Below are 22,445 nucleotides of genomic sequence, written 5' to 3'. Positions count from 1 at the left end.
CTCACAAGGCATAGTCCTGAAGTACCACCTTTTTCAATAAGTTAAATGGCATTCCATTAACCCTAAGTATTACATTTGATAGAGGGCATATAGCCAGGAGAAAACTCGGGAAAGATTTAGTCCAGAGCTCAGTTCTGTAGCACCGGCAAAACCTAAAAATGGGAGAACGCTCCGTTCTGAAGTGTTTCCTCGACAGAACTGTGCAGTGTAGTCGTGTCTGGAAGACAGATCTCAATGCTGCCATTTCAGCAAACTGAAGTGTTTATTTCATTGTTGCTAGTCTTTCACTCAAGCAGCCGTCAACCTTTTCAGACCCTTGAGACACCTTTAACCACTTCCAACAACAATGTTGTGTGTTTTTTTAATAAAAAATTCCATTGTTTTCTTATAGTCTGGCCAAATCAGATGCAACTACAGAACACAGGTTTTTACTTGGGTCCAAAAAATTCATACAGATTTTAAATGCACAAGCCAAGGTGTTTGTTCTTCCCTTTGTGGGCAACGAGAGGGCATATAGCTTTCCTAATAGGCACAACCAGATTTTGTAAGGAAAATGTGTGCATGCGTATAATATACCTCTGCTCATTGGGCTTTTGCTGGTTCACCTGTGAGTAACATGGGAGTTTTATTGATGACCCAACACTGCTTTAATTAGATGTTTAAATAACGAAGGCAACTTAATTAAACTGCTGTGGTTAGCAACTGGAATAGATACGACTGTGGTTCCCGGGAGAAGAATACACTTTCACTGTACCCACCACAATATTTCCAGTGAACTGCATTTTTATCACCATGCTTAGTCACAGTGTCCAAGGGAGATGCTGAACTTGCTAAACAAATGGCATTTTTTTAGCATTGATTGGAGTCTGTGACAAAAGGGTAGGGGGAGGGAGAATGGATTTGGAGCATTTGCCACCATCTACAGTTTTGTTATGGGACACAGGTGGTGCTGTGGGTTAAACCACAGAGCCTAGGACTTGCTGATCAGAAGGTCAGCAGTTCGGATCCCTGCAATGGGGTGAGCTCCTGTTGTTCAGTCCCTGCTCCTGCCCACCTAGCAGTTCAAAAGCACATCAGAGTGCAAGTAGATAAATAGGTAAGGAAGGTAAACGGCATTTCCGTCCGCTGCTCTGGTTCACCAGAAGCGGCTTAGTCATGCTGGCCACATGACCCGGAAGCTGTACGCCGGCTCCCTTGGCCAATAAAGCAAGATGAGTGCCGCAACCCCAGAGTCAGTCACGACTGGACCTAATGGTCAGGGGTCCCTTTAACTTTACAGTTTTGTTGGACGGCAGTGGGTGTATTGGAACTGAAAGATTGCACTTCCAAAGTGAGTTTGGCTTGGCAGTTTCCTATGAAACCACTATGCTGTTTCTGTTGTGCACTGAATATGGTGATTATATGCTAACAATAGCTTGTCACCAATCACCTTGCTTTTTTTTTATTCCCCCCCCCTCCCTGCCTAGGTGGTGTCTGCATTGCTCAGTCTCTAAAAATCCCCCGTGAGCCTAGACCAGGAGAATTTGACAAGATCATCAAGCGCTTGATGGAGACTCCGAATGCTCGTGCGGTGATCATGTTTGCAAATGAGGATGATATCAGGTGCTTACTTCTTTCTCTAGTTCTGTCTTGCACGGGATGGGCAACTTGCTGCTGAAAGTCATATTTTTAGTCACACATGCTGCTTGCCTTAAATGGCTTTAGGCCTGACATCAAGACAGATATGCTTGCAATCTTCAGATCTGTGGGGAGAGGGATGTTGCAATTTTATAGTGCATAGTGGACCCCTGCGTTACTAACAACTTCGGGTTGACAAGAATGACAAATTGGTAGTTCCTATCATATAGAATTAGTTGAAATATATAAATAAAATTGTCCAGTAGCACCTTAGAGACCAACTAAGTTTGTTCTGGGTATAAGCTTTCATGTGCATGCACACTTCTTCAGATATAGAATTAGATGAGCTTTCCTTTTATTAACTTGGACATTAGTCAAGCGTGTTTGTGTGTGTGTGTGTGTTTGGAGGGTAGCAAAATCAGAAAAAAATGGATCAGTTTTCTGCGTTAGTTTAATAACTTGGAAAAAATGGACCCATGATCTTGCTATTTCCTAAAATCACCCCCACCAATCTCCAGCCATCCAAATACTTTGCATTCACTTGGCTTGCATTCAAGCAGAGGTGAAAGCGATGTGAACAGCAGCAGCAGAGCTTGAGAAGGAGGAAGACACGTGTGCCTCTTTCCTCCCTTTCTTTTTGTCTCAGTGATGTGCTGGATAATGGTCAAAAAGCCCATGGGAGCATGGAAGAGCTATTGTGGAAACCAACTATCACATCAGGGTGACACAGAAAGATGGATGGAAGGGGGGAACCTTCATTCTCCCCACCCCAGGCTGAAAGAAAATTCAAGAGGTGGCATGGGTTTATTGATTTAAATATTATGAAATAGGGGACCTGCTGGTCAAATGGACCAAATTGATCCAATCCAACAAATTGCATTTCAATGGGCAGGCAGGCGAGAGATTTGTCAGACTCTTATAGGGAAATCACTCTCTTCCACACATACCAGATCCATGGCGTGTGCTACAGCCTTAAAATGTGGTTCCTCAGCTAACGATCCAGAAAGAAAGGCACTTTCATTGTCCAGGAATTCTACTGTGGCTCAGATTTTTATCCAAGCCAGAGAAGCATTTGGAGATTTTGAAAAATCAACTCTCATTTAAAGTGGACTTATATGAGGCTTAAGAGTTTTGTCTCTGATCTGAACTTGGCACCTCAAGTAACCTGGGGTGGTGAGAAAGAAAAAGAAAAGAATATTGAAGAAGCATGAAAGCAAGGTTAAAGGCAAATTTTACCATGTACAGGATTAAATTTTCAGGGGGAATACTTGGTTCTATCAGAAAGAATGCTTGATCAACAGGATAAAAGCCACCACTTTTGCAATTGCCTTATGCGTAACCATTTTCAGTGTCAATTTTAAAAGAATGACTTCTTCTGTTTACTTACTTGCAGGAGAATATTAGAAGCAGCAAAGAAAACCAATCAAACTGGACATTTTCTTTGGATCGGCTCAGACAGTTGGGGGTCTAAGATTGCACCTGTCTACCAGCAAGAGGAGATTGCGGAAGGCGCAGTCACCATTTTGCCCAAAAGAGCTTCTATCGATGGTAAGACAATCCCATCAACTCTGGTCTATGGAGTCCCTAAAAGACAATTTAGAGATCTCCTTGAGCTCAGTGCAGCAGGGAGTTAAAACTCCTTTATGGTATACTGAAGGAGACTTTTACTTACTTGTGCACTGTTTTTCCTTCAGCGGCATTATCCCTTGGTTCCCTTATGTATAATTACTGAGCCAAATAGTTTTTCAGACCAGTAGTGTGGATCAGTCAATGTAGATTTCATTGCACTACCAATGCAACCTCTGCAAAATACAAAGAAATTTCATTCTACAACTAGCTGTATTTGTAAATTTTGTTTCCCATAGGCTGTATGTGATATATGCCCAGTCCCCCCCCCACCATTCACATCGCTTTCTTGCAATGTCAGCCGTAACTCTTTTTGTGCTCTTTCACCACCCTCCAGGCCAATTTCCTTGTGTTATCTGATGAGCCTGTTGCTTACGGCATCCTATTTACTTGCAGATTCTAAAACGGTGCTATAATGGGCAGAAGTCCTGTAACTGATCTAAAAGCAAGAGTTGCAAAGAACATGTCTTTTAATACCTTTAGAGTAGACAAGGACATTTTCCGTAGGGTAGCCACATGGGCTGAAGCTCTTCAAATGGATTTCATATGGGGACAGATCAAAATGCTGTCACAGAATAAATGCTTTTGTTGTAAAAGATGCCATGTTTAATCTTGGGCACGTCTAGTTAAGAAAAGGGATTGTGTTGCATGTGATGGAAAGGGTCTCTGGTGAGACCTTGTTAGTCAGTTTACATCAGGAGTGGCTAATATGTGGCTCTCTAGAGTTCCCATCACTCCAGCCAGTTTATTGGCTCCAGTCTATTACTGCTTCCAGCATCTGTATCCCCTCACCTGATTACAATGACGGGGAGAAATGTTCTCCAAACCCCCACTGACCTGCCATAGGCTGAGCAGAAGTCCCCTAATGCTTTTTATAGAACTGGCCTTGGAGGTAGATATGAAGCTACTATACTCCCATGTCCCCAACTCCCAAAGTCAGTCCAGCAGGACAACATGGTGGAGGGTATGAAAAGCCAATGAGAGATCAAGCGGAATCAAGAAGGTTGCACTCCCCCCAGTTCTTCTTCCAACAGAGATCATCCATCAGGTTGACCAAGATTGCCTCAATGCAAAAACCAAGCCTGGAGCTAGATTTAAATAGATCTAGGTAACATGTCTTCTCCAAGAATGCATGGAAGTCAACAACAACCACCCTCTTAAGGACATTGTCCAAAAAAAGGGGACATTTGTTAATTTGGTCAGTAACCCTTCCTGAAAGGCATTAAGGTGGAACAACTTATGAATGTTCCCCAGATCAGGGATGCTGGTTTTTTTAAAAAAATATTCTTAATCATAATAACAATGATGGTAATGGTAAATATTAAAAATTTATTATTTATAATACTTATGTTCATGTGCTACATGAATATGCACCAAGGAAGCTAAATGCAACCTAGGTTTCTCTGATCTTCACCAATGTACACTTTAGGTTAGAATCCTGAGCATACTTACTTAAGGAGTAAGACTCATTTTACTCAGTGGGAATTACTTCTGAAAAAACATGTACAGTGGTACCTTGGTTCTCAAACTTAATCTGTTCCGGGAGTCCGTTCCAAAACCAAAGCGTTCCAAAACCAACGCTTGCTTTCCCATAGAAAGTAATGCAAAAAGGATTAATCCATTCCAGACTTTTAAAAGCAACCCCTAAAACAGCAATTTAACATCAATTTTACTATCTAACAAGACCATTGATACATAAAAGGAAAGCAAGAATCAATGTACTGTACTATAAAATAAATAAGACAGTATTGTAGATGATAAAAAATAAAAATATTTCTTTTTCTTACCTGCACTGATGATAGTCATTGTTTGGATGGGGCGCTTTTATCCATTTCTGCTGTCACACAATCAATCAGTAGCTGAATTGGGTTCCACACAGTCACAAAAACAAATTAACTGAAAAAGCCACAGAAACAAAAACGCAAAATAAATAGTAAAAACAAAAGTGCCAAACTTAATCCGTTCTAGAAGTCCATTTGACTTCCGAAATTTTCGAAAACCAAGGTGTAGCTTCTGATTGGTGCAGGTGCCCTGGAAACAATAGCTGACAACCGCATTGGACATTCTGCTTTCTGAAAAATGTTCCAAAACCAGAACACTTACTTCTGGGTTTTCAGTGTTTGAGAACTAAAGTGTTTGAGTACCAAGGCATTTGAGAACCAAGGTACCACTGTATAGGATTTTCTTTGCCTGACATACAATAGTTTTTTAAAAAAGGGATTTAGGTATTTATTAAAATATTTTATGTGATATACATATGTGTGTATACAATTCAAAGCAAGCATTTCACTTTGCATAGCAAAATGTAATTTTAATGCCTGTTTTTGTATGTGTTTGTTTTTTCATCATAGGTTTCGATAGATATTTTAGAAGCCGAACTCTAGCAAATAACAGAAGGAATGTGTGGTTTGCAGAATTCTGGGAAGAAAACTTTGGATGCAAGTTGGGTTCTCATGGAAAGAGGAACAGCAATATAAAGAAATGCACAGGTAAATTTATGAATAGTCCTTGCTGCCTCTCTTGAGAGGACTTTGTTAAGAAATTGAAATTTGTTGAGCAGTTGAATAGTTCCCCAGGTCCAAACATACCTATTCTTAACCTGAATCATGCAATCTCACTCATATATTGGCATTGACTGCTAATTAGATTTAAGAGAAGCAATTTGTGACTGATTTCATCATGTAACCCTATCTTGGAGTTCATTTCCAGCAGAGCTCAATCTCAAACTGTTGCCTGTAGTTGGTTATATATTTTTCCTAATTAGTTATATAGGGTAGATGGATTGGATGTGATTGTGGTCAACCAAAATATGTGAGTGAAATATTTTACTAACATTTCAGTCAAATCTTTTTCCTGTGATGATTAAGTACAACCGATGGCCAAAGGTATGTTGCCACTTTTCTTTTTGGGCATTTCCTTTTGGGAAATTCTGCAGTGAAATATCTGTCAATATAAATAAAATTTAGTGTTTAGGATTTAATATATATATATATATAAAAGGAATGTATTGATATGCAGGATTCATATGTGAAATTGAATTGCTTTAACTGGAAGTTTAATCAATCAAGTTTTTCTTTGATGATTAATGGGTTTCCAAGTTTAATTATTGATAGTGTTGAAGTTACTTTGTTTTGTTGCTGTGACATGGAGTGAAATAGAAAATATCGAAGATGCTTTGACCTTCTAGAACTAAGTGATAAATGGTAATATGCATATTTATTTTGTCAATTTATTGATTAATAGCTTAAGAAGTATGTGGCTAATCGATAAAAACTTAATCACTTGCCAATCTTAGTAAACTGTAATGTGTTGGAGTACATTTTCAGTAGATAAAATACTGGAGAACTATACATACTTTCAGTGGAAGATGTACTATACATACTTTCAGTGGAAGATGTAAAGTGAGAGACTAGCAGAAGAGCTAGCTAGAATGCATGTTTTCATTTAGAATTATGTACGTTCGAGGACTAAGCTAAATATTGGTTTGCTTCTAGCTAATCAGTTGTATGCATATCAGTCACACTTCATTGTCTCAAGTATAATATATGACTTCCTTTTGTGAAAAATTTGAACCAGATTGTGTAGGTGGTACAGAAAGTTCAACTCCATTAAGATCAAGTCTGAGTTACTCACCTAACGCTGACCCAAATGACTTACTTTACGCTTTGGTTTAAATTTTTGAGCACAGAGATGCTCTCATTGAAACATCACCCAAAATGTTAATTAAAATTATTCCTTCATGCATATCCTTTTACTGAGAGGGAAGCAGCTTTATCTTTCTGTATGGTTAGCATTTTGTTTTAACTATTCTGCAAACCTAATCAGCCTTTAAATGCCTATAATGACTAACTGCAGCGTTAAAAATAGAGATGGAGATGAGATTCCATGAGCCATCTACAGCAAGTTCAGATTTGCCTAATTTGTGCAGGTCTTGAACAAGCCATAATATTTGTTTCATTGAGAGACATTTATGGTGCTTTATAATAGATATAAAATCTATATTTGATGGATAGGAACTGCTTAGTTCAATTATCTGTTTTGGGTTCCCCTCTTAGGGATTTTTTTTTTTTTTGAGATTTAAGAATTAAAACAAACTATCTATGCACTGATCAGTCACCTGCAAATGGTTCCTAACATTCGAATAAGCTTCGATGACAGTTTATATCATAAAACATGGTTTTAAAAAATGGTTTTCTTACTTTGAATCCAACCATATTAACTTATCAATATATACCCACACTTTCGAGCCTTTGTAGCATGGTCACAAATCTGATAGAAATGAAATAAAGGATTTCCCCTGGATCAAAAGCCCCTGAGCTCATGCAAGGGCACCAATTGGATATATCATTTATTTCAAATCTTGGTCTAAGTTGGTAAACCATCATCCCGGTCAAATTTGATTGTGTGGTTTCAGCCACTTTAGATTACAGCTAAAAGCTTTCTGGTTGGTATTCAGCTTCTCCCCTGAATATTGATAGGCATGTACAAATGGCCCTGTATTCCAGAGATGTCTCCTTCCTCTCTCTGTCCACATTGCATAAGCTGTCTTCAGTGGCACTCAGATAAAACTCACTCAGGCAACTTGGATCCTCAGGAAAACTAGTCACCCTAATTGAAATTCTCACTCTCTTGATTCTTTACTGTGGATATTATTTTATTATTTACACCCCGCCCATCTGGCTGGGCTTCCCCAGCTACGCTGGGAGGCCTCCAACAAAATATTAAAATACAGTAATGCATCAAACATTAAAAGCTTCCCTAAACAGGGCTGCCTTCAGATGTCTTCTAAAAGTCTGGTAGTTGTTCTCTTTGAAATCTGGCTTTCAGGCTGAGGGAGCCGGCCACAGACAGCTTTCCGGGACATGTGGCCAGCATGAGTAAACCTCTTCTGGCACATAATGGAAACAAGAGTGCACGGAAACACTGTTTCCCTTCCTGCCACAGCAGTGCCTATTTATCTACTTGCACTGGTATGCTTTTGAACTGCTAGCAGGAGCTGGGACAGAGCAACAGGAGCTCACCCCGTCGTGGGGATTTGAACTGCAGACCTTCCAGTTGGCAAGCCCAAGAGGCTCAGTGGTTTAGACCACAGCACCACCCTATATACCTGTACACAACACTTAGGAGATCCATCTTATGTGGCTAGATTATGTGGATGAACCCCACACTTTCTGAGATATGTACAAATTTGCTCTGCATCGAACGTCATTCTCTACATGCAAAGCGGCAAACTGGACTGAGGGCTGTAAACGATTTCTAATTACCAGCAGTAGCTGAATGGAGATCTTCTTTGTGTTTTTTCTGTTTAGCTATCTCAGCTTTTGCTATATTGGACATTGAAGGGTTTCAGAGCAGTAATGGATTGAATTAATCTTCCCTGCCTTATTCTTATCTTGGCATCATCTCAGAATATTTATAACTTGTGTTTGATAAACTCAGCTAAAGCAAGGAGGTCCACACTGCTGGATGTAACATTAAATCAACCCACTGTCATCAAAGCATTTTCTTAAGTAATATATGGGGGGTCTAGAACACTTAACTCTGCCTTTTAGACCACAGATCATATCTCAGGAGGCGATAGTAGAAAAAGAGCCATATGCATTTACTGTGTGATAGTTTAGATCATCATTTTCCCCCAAGGCACCCAGATCTTGACTGGTTTGCAAGTTGTTGACACTTAAGTCCAAGGGGTGGTGGGCAGACATTAGAGGGAGAAACTGGTGTGTCCATTGGCAACAGAAGTTACAAGGCAGGCAGCAGATATGTATTGCGTGTTGAGGTCCCCAAGGCCACCCCAATAACTCACACATCACACCAAAATTTTTGTTTAAGGTTTTTGGCATAATTTTGGCCACAACTTTATTAAAATACAAACATGTGAGTGGTTGCTTAGGCATTGGTTGCGACTATCTGCCCCCACTGTGGGGGACAGTCTGACATTCCGCACGCCTGCGAAAGTCAGAAAAGGGAAATACACTTGGGGCTAGCTATGGAGCAGGGAACCTGCCCTCAGCCCACCCCAAATGCATCCAGGAGCTCTTGCAGTGGCCCCAGCACCCCTGACAGGGTGGACAAGCAATAGTTAGCCCCCGATTCCTTTAACGGAATCCCTTGCAGCAGCAGCATTAGAGGGGCAGGCGCAGCCAATCCATGCCCCTCAACCAATCAAACCATAAACCAATGCCTAACTGCAACCTTACAAGTTGTGACAATTTGCTACGCAGTAGGCAAAAACCAAATGGGACGCAGGTGGCGCTGTGGGTTAAAGCCTCAGCACCTAGGACTTGCCGATCGAAAGGTCGGCGGTTCGAATCCCTGCGGCGGGGTGCGCTCCCGCTGCTCGGTCCCAGCGCCTGCCAACCTAGCAGTTCGAAAGCACCTCCGGGTGCAAGTAGATAAATAGGGACCGCTTACCAGCGGGAAGGTAAACGGCGTTTCCGTGTGCGGCTCTGGCTCGCCAGAGCAGCGATGTCACGCTGGCCACGTGACCCGGAAGTGTCTCCGGACAGCGCTGGCCCCTGGCCTCTTAAGTGAGATGGGCGCACAACCCCAGAGTCTGTCAAGACTGGCCCGTACGGGCAGGGGTACCTTTACCTTTACCTTTAGGCAAAAACCAAATGGCCCCAGCCAATCAGCCAGATGGACAAAATTCCTACCGAGCCCCTGCCCCAAGAGCAGACAACCCCATAACAGGCATAGCAAGGTCAAGTGAACAACCCTAATTCTAGGGAGGGAGGACGAGCTATCCGATGCACAGGCGAAAAGAGGAAGCCCTAGCCTCGTGCAAGGAGTTTTAGCATTTCTGGCTGTCAATCAACAAATGGCAACATTAACTTCTTCCCAACGACAAGGGAAGCCCCAATCGCATCAGTGGCCAACGGTCAATTAGCCCGCCCCACAACTTTGGAGTGTCCTTGCGGTCCCCACCACAACACGTGCTCTCCATGAAGGAGAACACGCTTTAGCAGAGGCATAGCACCCAAATCACAAGTAATAAGCCCCATTCAGGTCTTACGTTAAAACTCTAGCACTCTTATCATTACAAAATGACTTACGTGATGTATGGTCTCTTCTGCATTTAATTTCACAGCGGAATAGTTGCTTAAACGATGGTGGCATGGCAGAAAAAGAAAGTAAAGACATCCCCCAAAACTTTTGTGGTGATTTTGCTGTCTATTGATGGTGCATTTTGCTGCTGGAGCTTTTGCTGCTGCTTGTTTTATAGGATATAATGTGGATTTTATTATAATACATTGTTCTTTTTTATTTTACGCCATGCTTTATGTTTTTAAATTTGGTAAGTCGCTTGGAGACTCCTTGTGTGCCAACAGAGCTATTAATACAGCTGCTGCTGCTGCTGCTGCTGCTAATATAATGCAGAGGGGACATCATGGGGTTGTGCCAAAGGAAGTAGTCATGGTACTGAATTTTTAGAAGGTGGTGATATACAGTATAAATGTAACTAGATCATCCTATTTTGAATAGCCACTCATTCCTGTCCCCCCAACCCAACTTATCCAATGGTGCAGGAGCACATGAGTAACCAACCTAAAGATGGCTTGGGTTTTTAAACTTTATTTTTATTTGCATAAGTTGCCAAATGGTCTATAAAAGACCCTCAAAGTTGGAAACTGTAAGCCTTAGCAGGGCTAATCACCTGTTGGTTCACACTCTGCTTCCTGTTCTACCTACCACTTTGGAGGCAAAGTCACATGCAAGTCACCGATGCTTGCAAAGCTTTTCTGAATAATAATAATGATAATAATTTATTAATTTATTATTTATACCCTGTCCACCTGACTGGGTTGCCCCAGCCACCCTGGGCAACTTCCAACATATAATAAAACATTAGCATTAAAAAGATTCCCTAGACAAGGCTGCTTTCAGATGTCTTCTAAAGGTTATATAGTTACTCATCTCCTTGACATCTGATGGGAGGGCGTTCCACAGAGTTGGTGCCACTACTGAGTGTTGGTGCCACTACTGACAGTAAGAGCTGTTTGACAGTGGAATTTGCTGCCAAGGAGTGTGGTGGAGTCTCCTTCTTTGGAGGTCTTTAAGCAGAGGCTAGACAACCATATGTCAGGAGTGCTCTGATGGTGTTTCCTGCTTGGCAGGGGGTTGGACTCGATGGCCCTTGTGGTCTCTTCCAACTCTATGATCCTTTGAGAAGGCCCTCTGTTTTCCCATATTGGTGAGAAAACCCACAATTCTGTTTTGGGAAAGCATACTCTGTTCCTATGAAGTAGACATTCAAGCTAAGACAAAACACAACTTCCATGTCGCCCTTCTTCTTCTTCTTTTAGTTGCTTTTTCTAATAAGAAAAATGCAATGAGAAGAAAGCAAAACATTTCAATTAACTATGTTGTATTTGTTCTATTTGTATTCACCGCAGGGAATCCGAGTCTCTGATTCTGTCAGCTAACCCATCCCTTTGAGATTTGTAGCTTTCCCCCACCACCATGTGATGAGTCATGCCCTAGTCCATGGGTGTTAGGAAGGCAGTTTATCTTCCCAGCTTAACAGTAATGCACTTACTCTGACAGAAGCTGCAGCCTGAATCATATCAACCCCAGATCTATACGCTCACTTACAAAAGTAGAAGACACTTACTTCTTAAGTTGTTTGGAGCACTGTGAGTAAAGTCTAATTATACTGAGGTGGGAATCCTGTGTCTGTGCATACTTTTCCAGGTTCAGATGTCTGAACGCTGCTCCAGGCCAAAAGCCATAAGGATCAGGGGCCAAGTGTTCCTGGCAAGCACATTTTCTATGCTTAGGGTCTTTGTGGGTGGTTGCGAAGGCTGGGGACAGTAGTCTGTCAAGCACAGTATGAAAATACAACACCTCAAGCGCAGGTGTCAAGGAGCTGTCAAGTGAGCCAGATCAACCACAGGGCAGGCATACATGCAGGAGGCCTGGAAGGCAGTTAGCTCTTTATTAACAGAAAATAACAACACTGCAAATTCCTCTGCTCAGAATCCGTCTGAGACATTGCTGAAACTGACCAGTAGCTCTGTCCTTTTCCCTTTAGCCTTCATTCTGGATCCCTCCCAAGCAGATGAAGTCTGCGTCCAGGGGATGAGCTCCTCCTCTGTGCCTGTCTGGTCTGTTGCTCAGCAATGTGCAGGACTGTCTTCAAGTGGGGTGTCAGAGGGGGTGGTGAGCCTTCAGTACTGGGACTGTGCTCCTGCTGGGTAGCAGGGCTCCTTTCTGTCTGAGTCTGCACTCACACTGTGACGCTCAGCCTCTAACCCTGTCCTGGAAGACCCTCCTTCTCCTGACTCCTCTTGATCACTCAAACACCTTGTTTCTAATGATTCCCAACTCATCACTTCCACAAACTACTCTTCGGTGTCCCAGCACCAGGATCCGGGATCTAAGTCGTCGTCTTCTGTGCCCTCCATGGGCAGTTCTTGGGCAGGAGGCATCTACCATCCTATCTCATTCAGCCAGTCCCTGGCAACAAGTTTGCCACAGGTTTGGGATATAAACAATGGGTACTTTACTATGGAACACGGGTGGCGCTGTTGGTTAAACCACTGTGCCGCTTGGGCTTGTCAATCGAAAGGTTGGTGGTTTGAATCCCCATGACAGGGTGAGCTTCCGTTGTTCGGTCCCAGCTCCTGCCAACCTAGCAGTTTGAAAGCACACCAGTGCAAGTAGATAAATAGATACCACTCCGGCAAGAAGGTAAACAGCATTTCTGTGTGCTGCTCTGGTTTTGCCAGAAGCGGCTTAGTCATGCTGGCCACATGACTCAGAAAAACTGTCTGCGGAAGCAGACAAATGCTGGCTCCCTCAGCCAATAAAGCGAGATGAGTGCCGCAACCCCAGGGTCATTCACAACTGGACTTAATTGTCAGGGGTCCCTTTACCTTTGGCTTACTATAGCTCAGTTCCAAATCATATGCATTAGGCCCTATTCAACCAACCTTCCTAACCATTTGGAAAAGTTAAAATGGGCTTGTCACTTTCCAGCTCTGGGACAGGCACCTATGCTAAGATGGTAGTCATCCAAAAGTTTTGGGGTGAGGCTTCCCCCTCTATTGACACTGGACCTCTTGGCATTTCCATCTTGCCTTGAAGCCAACCAACAGTAAGGTCATTGGGATATGATACATGAACAGGCACCAAAATCATGTAAGCCAATTGAGAACTTTCCCCCCCTAAAAAAAGAGCTACCTTTACTTTGATAATTTACAGAGGAAGCTCTTAATTAGTGGCCTAAATTAGATTCCATTGGAGGGAATTCACACATCATTAACTCAGACATCACACCATATTATACTTACGCTTCCTTAACCATAGTTTTTGAGCTATCTGTATGGAGCCAGTATATCATCCTAATGCACTATATAACCTATTCCTATATACAAGAACTTAATAAAACAAACTTAGTTCCAGTGACATCACTGATTAGTTATGAATAAAAGTAATTAATTAACTCTTGTCAAATGTTCTGAAAAACCCATGATGTATATAGTCAGATTTGTCACTGCTGTCTGTATGGATGATATGCCCTAGAAAAAGGCAGATTTGTCTCTTCAGTTCCGCTTCATTATTATAAAGAAAGCTAGTTTTACTCGCATCACATTTAAGTTACAGATTCGATTATGCAATAAATATGAGAGATATATCCCAGCAGCTTCCACTTTATAATCTCCACTTTATAAATTTGTATATGATGTGCAAGATGTCAGTGTGTCCCCCAAATAAGCTGATTTAAGGGCAAGAAAATGACAAAAAAATAACAACAGGGAATGATGATTTGAGTTTCATTGCAGATCATTTTCTCTGACCTTAATAAAACATGGCTGTCCTTAATAATATTTACATTTTGCTAGGGATGTGTCTGCTGATTTAATTACGCTATAGATTTATTTTAAAAATTGACAAAAAGAAATGCTGCAGATATCTCAGTACAACTGATTACATGCTGGCTGAGTTCCCAAGAGACAGTAGGAAGGATTCTGAGTTTGTAAAGCCTTAAGTTTAGGTCCCAATATCCTTACAACTTAAGATATTTCCCCCTTTTTTGCCCTGTGGAATGGATAAGAATCAGGCATTCTCTAAGCAATAGGAAACTGACCCATGTCCAAGTACAGCCAAGGGACAAACAAAGCAGCATTGAAAATAATTGTAGTGGGATTTATTGAGAGAAAAGTGGAAGTTATCCAGGGCCCATACAGGAAGTGTTGGTTAAACTCTGTCATATCTTATATACCAGCCTTCCCCAACATGGTGCCCTCCCCAGTGCCTTGGACTATAACTATCATCCCTTTCAAGCATGGCCAAAGGTAAGGCATGATGGGAGTCCCAAACACCTGGAGGGTACCAAGTTGAGGGGGCTGCTATTTACTATATATTAATGCCAAACAACAATGTCAATACTGTGGCGATCACACAGGGTTCCTGGTCGTTTCACCGTCTATTGATCCCTGTGCCACCACTTTATTTCTCGCTGCCACCACCCAGGCCCTACCTGATACAATACTGAGTCCAGTCAGGGTTAAATTGGAACATAAACTTCTGTTTATTTATTGCAGTTTAACAAGCGTGTGGTTTCATAAATGGTATCAGTCAATTACAATCATAGGGTGCCTATCCAGACCTATAACTTCTGCTACCTGCTTTCACTCACTAAACCAACTTTCAGATATTTACTTGTCTTCCTAGCTCCTAACTGTTCCTGACTCAACTTATTTCACTACACTAACCCAACCTACCCACAAACTCTATCCCAATTCACTCCCACTCCAACCAACCACCCAACTCCCAACGAACTCCCCTTTCGCCCCTCCCAGAGCTGGTTTTATAATCTCTCTGACTCCACCCCCCCGGGTTCTGATTGGGTAACATGTTTAACTATTTCACCTCCAGCACTCTCTCATATGTTAACATCACAAATACCAGGAAAGATCCTAGAACAGATAATTAAACAGTGGGTCTGTAGGCACTTAGAAAAGAATACTGTGATTACTAAGACCCAGCATGGGCTTCTCAAAAATAAATCATGCCTAATGAATCTTTTTTTGATAGAGTTACAAGCATGGTAGATAAGGGGAATGCTGTGGATGTAGCGTATCTTGGTTTCAGTAAGGATTTTGACCAAAGTCCCTCATGATTTTCTTGCGGAGAAGTTGGTAAAATATGGGCTGGATGAGGGAACTGTTAGCTGGGTTTGTAGCTGATTGATCAACCCAACCCAAAGAGTGCTCAGTAATGGTTCCTCACCATCCTGTAAAAAAGTGACAAGTGGGATGATGCAAGGTTCTGTCTTGGACCCATTGTTGTTTAATGTTTTTTTAAAATAAATGACTCAGATAAAGGAATTGAGGGGATGCTCGTCACATTTTCAGATGACACCAAACTGAGAGGGGTACCTAATGCTGTAGAAGACAGAATCTAGATTCAAGAGATAATTAACAGATTGAAGAACTGGGCCAAAATTAACAAAATTCATTCCAATAGGGAGAAATATAAGGTTCTGCACTTAGGCAGGAAGAAACACCTGCACAAATATAAGATAGGGGACACCTGGATTGCCAGTTGTTGTTGTTTAGTCGTTTAGTCATTTCCGACTCTTCGTGACCCCACGGACCACAGCATGCCAGGCACTCCTGTCTTCCACTGCCTCCCACAGTTTGGTCAAACTCATGCTGGTAGCTTTGAGAACACCGTCCAACCATCTCGTCCTCTGTCATCCCCTTCTCCCTCTTCTCTTTCCCAACATCAGGGTCTTTTCCAGGGAGTCTTCTCTTCTCATGAGGTGGCCAAAGTATTGGAGTCTCAGCTTCAGGATCTGTGCTTCCAGTGAGCACTCAGGGCTGATTTCCTTAAGAATGGATAGGTTTGATCTTCTCGCAGTCCATGGGACTCTCAAGAGTCTCCTCCAGCACCATAATTCAAAAGCATCAATTCTTCGGCGATTAGTCTTCTTTATGATCCAGCTCTCACTGCCAGTAATACATGTGAAAAGGATCTAGGGGTCTTAGTAGACTGCAAGCTTAACATGAGTCAACTGAGAGGTGCAGCAGCATCAGCAAAAAACCTATCCTGTTCTCGACTGCATCAACAGAAGAAAACTAGATGCATGCTGGTATCCGGATTCTGAGGGTTTGAAGTTCTTGTTTGGTACACCAGTCAGTCATGTGAATTCTCACCTTCAATCTGAAGTAGTTCAGCTGAGACGGAGGTGTTAGCATCACAGTGAGAACTGGGGCTCTGGTGAGAACAACTATGCTTAGGATAAAGAATCACCATCTGAATGGTTATATATGTCTAAGTATACCTGGTACAAACAATACAGTGGTACCTCGGGTTACATATGCTTCAGGTTACATTCGCTTCAGGTTACAGACTCTGCCAACCCAGAAATAGTTGGGAGCTGCCCAGAGTGGCTGAGGAAATCCAGCCAGATGGGTGGGCTTTAAATAATAAAATATGATGATAATGTTGATGTTGAGGATGGTGATGATGATGATGATGATGATGATGTCTAAATCCAAGCTTCAGTCCTTGCACTGTATATGACACAATATACGCAGTACAGTGGTACCTCGGGTTACATACGTTTCAGGTTACATACGCTTCAGGTTACAGACTCCGCTAACCCAGAAATAGTACCTTGGGTTAAGAACTTTGCTTCAGGATGAGAACAGAAATCATGCTCCTGCGGTGCAGCGGCAGCAGGAGGCCCCATTAGCTAAAGTGGTACTTCAGGTTAAGAACAGTTTCAGGTTAAGAACAGACCTCTGGAACGAATTAAGTACTTAACCCGAGGTACCACTGTACTTATTTTTACCCCCCTCCTTTATACAGTGGTACCTCAGGTTAAGAACTTACTTCATTCTGGAGGTCCGTTCTTAACCTGAAACTGTTCTTAACCTGAGGTACCGCTTTAGCTAATGGGGCCTCACGCTACTGCCACACTGCCACCGCACAATTTCTGTTCTCATCCTGAAGCAAAGTTCTTAACCCAAAGTTCTATTTCTGGGTTAGGATTCCCAGCACTGCTCGGGAATGCTAGGAAACAAAGAAACGAAAAAACCAGTGCGGTTTTGAAATCAGTGGTTAAAACTATTGGAGTTTTGAAAAGTTCATTCCACTATCTTCATTCAAAATTGTGTCTTAAACATAGACATCTCCTTAAGATCTGATTAAGATCAGAACACCTTTGAAAGGTCCAACCTTCTATCATGATTCAAAATGACTTTCAATCATAACCAAACATAGATGAAAACCTGCTATTTGATATTGGGAACCATTATGTACACAAAATGTGGTTATGATATTTTAAGAGGTGTCCAAATGGATAGAGAACAAGTACCCTAAACATTAATGCTTGATAGATGTGACCTTTCCCACTTCCAATATTAGTCAAGGCAGGAGGGCACATTAATGGTTATTAGACAGATTGGTTTATTTATTCCCTGCAATAGTCATTTATTTCAGTGATGAGATAATCCCGGGAGGTAAACAAAATCATATTTTTTGGTGGGAGGGGGCATTATTTGGTACACCTGTATAATAGATGTATCCTGCCACTGAAACAAGAATTGCTGCTGTTTGAACCTCAGATGTTTTGTGTTGAGCAAAAAAGCAATTTGGTTCACTGCATGAAAAATGTGTACTTTCTCTGTTAGTGGTGCTGGTAGAGTTTTGTGACTGCAGTTGTTGTTTCCAAGTCTAGATGGTTAAAAACCCATCTGATCCCTCAAACTGCTGTTGTTTCACAATATGGAAGGGGCACACTCATTTTTCATATACAATATAAATGTGAATAAATTGTGTTTCCATAGGCTTCTACTTGTTCATTCAAGGTTGTGTGGTTCTCTTTAGGATAAACTTCCTCACTGTATGGATGACCAAGCCATTGCTTGTTTTTAATTGCCTGTTCAGCTTAAAGAATACAAGGGTTTATACTGGGTTGCTCAACTATATATATATATATCCATCTGTTTATCTACCATCTATTGTTAAGGAATGAAGGGGATTGTTTTGGGTGATGCTTTGCGACCCTTTCAGTAGATTTTGTATCTCTAAGACTGGCGTTTGTAGTAAAAATAACTGCTGAAAAAGTCAAGACTGTCTTTTTGTTAGCCAGCTTGTCAAACACTGTTGTTGTTTTCTACATATCTAAAGAGTTGACTTTGTTGCCATGGAAACAATTGGCTAGAGATGCTTTCAGTAGGCTTCCCCCCACCTGCATCACCTGGATGGATGCCACATCCTCCTAGAGATAGGAGGAAAAATAGGTCAGAACCTAGTCTGAGAAGGCTGGAGCTGGGAAGACCACAACCTGACTTACTGTGCTGAAACCATACCTATAGCTTTGGTGGACTTTCCAGAAAAATTAATGGTCAAACAAGGTCTGTTGGAGTCTTAATGCTGTGAGCCCTTCCATCTTATTCTTTTATTTTCTTGTAAACCATTTAGAGGTTTTACTGCAATCAAATGGTATACAAATACAAAGCTCCGGATAGCTCAGTCTGTAGAGCATGAGACTCTTAATAACAGGGTTGTGGGTTTGAGCCCCACATAGGCCAAAAGATTCCTGCATTGCAGAGGGTTGGACTAGATTACCCTTCTGGTCTCTTCCAGCTCTATGATTCTATTATTATTCTCCGGTTGTATATGGTTGTGTGTGTCTATATTTCTATATATCACTGCTGTTTATCAATATGACGTGTGATCCAAATGCTGTTCAGCTTGCAATGTCTTGACATTTACTGCTGTTTTCCTCATGGCGTGGGAAACTTACCAATTCCATTGCATTTTAGAATACAAGATAGATTGCAAACCGCCTCACTGTAGCCGTACTCACAATAGTCCAGTGAAGTAAACTATTTTGCAGATAGAAAAACCAGCATTGAGGGATATTCTTCTGCTCGTGGGTTCATGACTGAGAAAAATGGTTCAGGCTCAAGTCCAACACTATTTTTGGATCATACGCTGGCACTGAGCATTTGCCACGTAACTATGATGCTGGAGCTTCATTACATCCTCCTAAAGCACTTTAGCATTATCACCTGAAGAGGGAACCCAGGTAAAAGAGCCCTTAGAGCTGTGCAACTCCTCTGGCTTGCTTTTTTGTGTGTGTGCATTTATAGTGAAAATCTCCAGAAAGGTGCCTGTGGAAATGTTGAAGGTGGCAGGAGAGGATATATTTATTATTAATCTCCTTCCTAATTTGTGCTAACAAGTTTCTTTATACAGCAGAGTGCATTCCCCTTCTTACACAGCAGAAAGCTGGCTGCAGACTCGTGTGAGCCTCTTCAGACAATATACAATTCAATCTGGCTTTCCCAGGTTGAGATATGTTCTATTATTCCTGGTAAGACCCCTTTGATCTCTCCTAAAAGAATACGGTGGTACCTTGGGTTACAGACACTTCAGGTTACAGATGCTTCAGGTTACAGACTCTACTAATGCAAAAATAGTACCTCAGGTTAAGAACTTTGCTTCAGGATGAGAACAGAAATCGTGCAGTGGCAGCAGGAGGCCACATTAGCTAAAGTGGTACCTCAGGTTAAGAACAGTTTCAGGTTAAGATGGACCTCCAGAACATATTAAGTTCTTAACCAGAGGTACCACTGTAAAGACGCCACAGTCTTATTCATAAGTAACAAAAAGTAGTTTTACTCACGATCAGGCAGAGCACAGTTTGATCCCTGAAGGCAGGCTTTAGGTTTAAAGTTACAAACATGTAAAAACAGGTTTACCCCATATAAGAGATAACCTGGGGAGACTGCTGGCTGGCAGCCAGCAGTACTGTCCGGGTGAATCAGGAAGTTCGCAGGACAGAAAAGAAGATCGAAGAGAGGGAGGTGGCTGCGTGACTTGGCCTCTTACCAGGTCTGGAAAGGGCACGCCCACCTACCAGTCACATGCAAGGAAGGATGCTCCAGCCAGGTGTAACAGGAAGTTCAACTGACTGGACCAACATCCCTTGCATGACCACTCTAGCAAAACAGGCGATGTTGTTCTTGACTGCTCCCAGTGATTACATCCCGCAGTGCCTTATGTATCTGTAGAGGCTCTCTATATAAGTGTCACTAAATCTATGTGCCTGAATCCTGTATGCCTTCCTTACACTTTCTTTCCCATGTGTAAAACTTCAGAACAGGAACATAGGAATCTGCCATAGACTTAGTCAAATAATCGGCCTATTAAGCTCCATATTATTATGCCAGAGTTTCAATTAGGAAGCTTTCTTAGCTCAACCTGGAGATTGCTGGGGATTGACTCTGGAACTTTCTACATGCAAGGCATGTCCTCTACTATGGATCTACAGTCCTTTGCCTGAGTTGTGGCTTCTTCCAGCCACATTACATCTGGCCACCCCAACCCAGATTAAAATGAGACTGGGGTGGAATCTATACACACATATTGAAAACGCTGTGAGAATGTTTTTGTTTTTTAAAAGTTTTGAAAAATATATTGAATTTTGCATAGCTTACTCTCGCCATCTAGTGCCACATTTGTATATTGCACTTTACAACACATTTAAAACATTTCATTTGCAGTTGTGTAGCCGAGTCCTGAAAGGGACGCGGGTGGCGCTGTGATCTAAATCACAGAGCCTAGGGCTTGCCGATCAGAAGGTCAGTGGTTCGAATCCCCGCAACGGGGTGAGCTTATGTTGCTGCTCCTGCCAACCTAGCTGTTCAAAAGCATGTCAAAGTGCAAGTACATAAATAGATACCGCTCTGGCGTGAAGGTAAACAACATTTCCGTGTGCTGCTCTGGTTCGCCAGAAGTGGCTTAGTCATGCTGGCCACATGACCCAGAAGCTGTACGCCGGCTCCCTCGGCCAATAAAGCGAGATGAGCGCCGCAACCCCAGAATTGTCCGTGACTGGACCTAATGGTCAGGGGTCCCTTTACCTTTAGTTGAGTCCTAGGAATTAGTAATGGTTCTTAAAGTGAATTTTGGACATACAAAATTCTGTTAATGCTCAATTATTTTATGGTTTTTTTCCCATTTTCTGTAGCCTTGGGTGCCTTTGTTCAGAGCAATTATTTATAAACATTGAAACTATCTAGCTGAAGGAGGTCCATATGGTATACATAAAATGCAACATATGACGATTTAATGGTTCATTCTCTCCTGTCGACTAGGGTCGGCAGGCAAGATCCATGGCTCAGTGAGCAACTATAAACCTCCATTTTGAGGCACCTGTGACAAGGCTGTGGTGAAGCATACTGATTGGCAGCTGCTACTCTAGCAGAATGCTTTTCTGCAACACATCCCCAATAGAAGACAACGGCAATAATATCTCATCATGAAACAACCAACAGCCACATTATGCCAGCCTCTTTTAGAAGATGTAGCAATGCCTAAGGATGGTTCTTTTTCCAATTATTAGTTTTGGTTTTGCCCTTGATTTCTGACATGGTCATGAGTTCTTTAAGTTGTCAAAGGTTGATGAAGAAGAACACAAAAGCCGTAGTGTCTGGGAATGCCATAATATAAGCTTAGAGGGTGAGGTGGGGTGAGAGAATATTAAGATTTCCAAATTCCAAAGGGCTTGTGGCAAAACATTCACTGCTGCTTGTACCCAGTCCCAAACTGAAGGGGCATAGGGGCTGATTTCACCTTCCTGCATCCAAACTATCTAGCTGAAAATATGTGTGACCCAAAATGTGTGTGACTCCAAATATTGAGCAGCTGGTCGTAGCAGAACATATGCAGGCTGAGTCAATCACGTTAAAGCCACCTTTTGCCTGCTCCCTTGGGCCTCATTGATTGGACCAATTAATAGCACTTAACTGATTTCAAAATGTGAAGCACCGCATAAATTGAATGTATTGTTATGTTGAAAGATTGCTGACAAAGCACTAGAGGCCTAGAAATGATTGAGTGCTAAGTGGGGAGTCATTTTGAGTGCTGATTACTGTCCTGACTGTCCTCTTTCAGCACTGAGGTTGTGTGACCCTCAGTATCTTGTTTGCTTTCCCCCTACAATGATGATGGTAGTAATAATAATAATAAACGGATATTACAGCACATCCATAGCATAGCCATGGTTTGAGGTGAGCAAAATTATGCTCTAAATTCAGGTTGATATGAGAAAAACTTATTTTATCCCCCCCCTTTTTTTGTAAATCAGGTGATAGAATGAGGCCTGTTTTGCAGAGTGTGCATTGAACCAGTCCTATAGTCCTGGTTTTGCAGCTTCATTATCAACAAAATCA

At 41.9% G+C, this 22,445-nt stretch overlaps 1 protein-coding gene across 4 annotated transcripts in view; it reads left to right on the top strand.

Annotated features, from left to right (window-relative positions):
- GRM8 (glutamate metabotropic receptor 8) overlaps positions 1-22,445 on the top strand; it is a 552,158-nt gene that overhangs the window by 290,873 nt on the left and 238,840 nt on the right. For all 4 annotated transcript variants that reach the window (XM_083699119.1, XM_083699120.1, XM_083699117.1 and 1 more), the window contains exons 4-6: positions 1,467-1,602; positions 3,011-3,165; positions 5,595-5,732. In XM_083699119.1, the coding sequence (XP_083555245.1) occupies positions 1,467-1,602; positions 3,011-3,165; positions 5,595-5,732 (429 nt within the window). The remainder of the gene's footprint in view (positions 1-1,466; positions 1,603-3,010; positions 3,166-5,594; positions 5,733-22,445) is intronic.

This window comes from Podarcis gaigeae, assembly GCF_964106915.1.
Source record: "Podarcis gaigeae genome assembly, chromosome: 10".
Taxonomy (NCBI): domain Eukaryota; kingdom Metazoa; phylum Chordata; class Lepidosauria; order Squamata; family Lacertidae; genus Podarcis; species Podarcis gaigeae.
Note: the sequence above shows the minus strand (reverse complement) of the source record. Positions and strands in the feature narration are given on the sequence as shown.